The 1,402-nt window shown below is 35.8% G+C and overlaps 1 protein-coding gene across 1 annotated transcript; it reads right to left on the bottom strand.

Moving 5' to 3' along the window:
* Nucleotides 1-51: 51 nt before the first annotated feature.
* LOC103508085 (NADH dehydrogenase [ubiquinone] iron-sulfur protein 6, mitochondrial-like) lies at nt 52-864 on the bottom strand. Its single transcript, XM_008472619.3, has 2 exons — nt 600-864; nt 52-345 (listed from the first exon to the last, which is right to left on the bottom strand). The coding sequence occupies exons 1-2, from the start codon at nt 714-716 to the stop codon at nt 127-129; spliced, it is 336 nt and encodes a 111-aa protein (XP_008470841.1). The 5' UTR covers nt 717-864; the 3' UTR covers nt 52-126.
* Between the last annotated feature and the right edge of the window lie 538 nt (nt 865-1,402).

Here is a 1,402-nt window from a genome sequence, read left to right as displayed (position 1 = left end):
ATGATATTATTAAATAATAAAATGTTGGGTTTATCAACTCAACAATATTGATATCATTTTATACAGTTTTATTAGGATACAAGTACATACACAAAATGTTAAAAGAGCAACCCTTCTGAAGTGCCTTTAACATCTAGGTTGTATGTTCATACTCATACTATAACTAACCAGATTTATGTATACTTTAGGATGACCAGTGGGTCCACTGCCACCATCACACCAAACAACTCTCTCCTTGCATGGCTTAGGAGGAACCTCTGCTATCAAATCAATGGCAAATTGAGTATTCACATGTTTTTCCTTGTCAACAAATCTCACAGGTCTGTAATCATCCTTTTCAAATTTCTGAAATAAAGAAAAAACCGAAATTAATATTACTATGAAATCTAGCTGAGACATAAAGCTTGGTACACAAACTATGGCATACCTCCCAAATGTTGATCTTTTTACAGATTGCTGTGTGCGGAATGCATTATGCAAACTAATACACAAGAACCTTACTTTTTGGTCTTGATTGGACTCTGAATTCAGTCTCTCTTTTCAGATTTGGTAATCCACTGCTCAGTTGTTATTAGTAGGTAATGAGGTAGTTATCTTACCTGGCCTGTGTGTGTTTCAATATCATTGAAAGGTGCAACATCTTTTGCCAGAGTTCTTGTGAGAGGCACTATCAATCTATTGACTCTAGTTTGCTTCAGCAGAGACAGAAGACTCATGATGTAAGATATTTCTGGCCTCTGGTGTTAGGTACAACAAATAAAAAACGAAAAGGAAAGAAAACTCGAATAACTTTTATGAATTTTGAGTGTTGAGTCTGAAAATTTGGAAAATGGGAAATTTTGCAAAAATCCCTAATCCCCCTGTCCCAAATTTGTGTTCTTGTTTATAAAAATCAGCTGATTGATAAAAATGCGTTTTCATTCAAATGTAGTAAAGACGTGGGATAAAAATTATCCCTTTGAAAGAAAAGTACGGTAATTAATTTTTGTGATCTGGCAACACTGTTCAGCTCTCAGCTAAAAAAAAATTGCAAATTTGCCTGTCTATCTGAATTCTCTAATTTGCAAATTTGGGTGTTTGGACTTGGACTACCTTCAACTTGGAACTTTGGAACCCTTTGAGCTTGAGCTTTCAGTGACCTGAGATAGTGGACCATCACAGCGTTTTCTTCAATAGAAGGTAACCCTTTACTTGTTAATCTTTTTTGAAATACATTTATTCAGTTGGGTACTGTTTTCTCCAAAGTTTCCAAACTTTCAGACAGAATTGTGTGCGCCACCTTCCTGCCCAACAGTAGGCTGCCTAATGATAATGACAAAGGATGCTCCAAATAGATTTCTTGGGTTTACAATTGACCCAGGATTATGTTTGCCTCAGGTTAGTATCAACCTCACAACCCATC

This window comes from Diaphorina citri, unplaced genomic scaffold, assembly GCF_000475195.1.
Source record: "Diaphorina citri unplaced genomic scaffold, Diaci psyllid genome assembly version 1.1 scaffold367, whole genome shotgun sequence".
NCBI lineage: Eukaryota > Metazoa > Arthropoda > Insecta > Hemiptera > Psyllidae > Diaphorina > Diaphorina citri.
The sequence above is the reverse complement of the archived record's forward strand: the minus strand, read 5'-3'. Positions and strand labels throughout refer to the sequence as shown.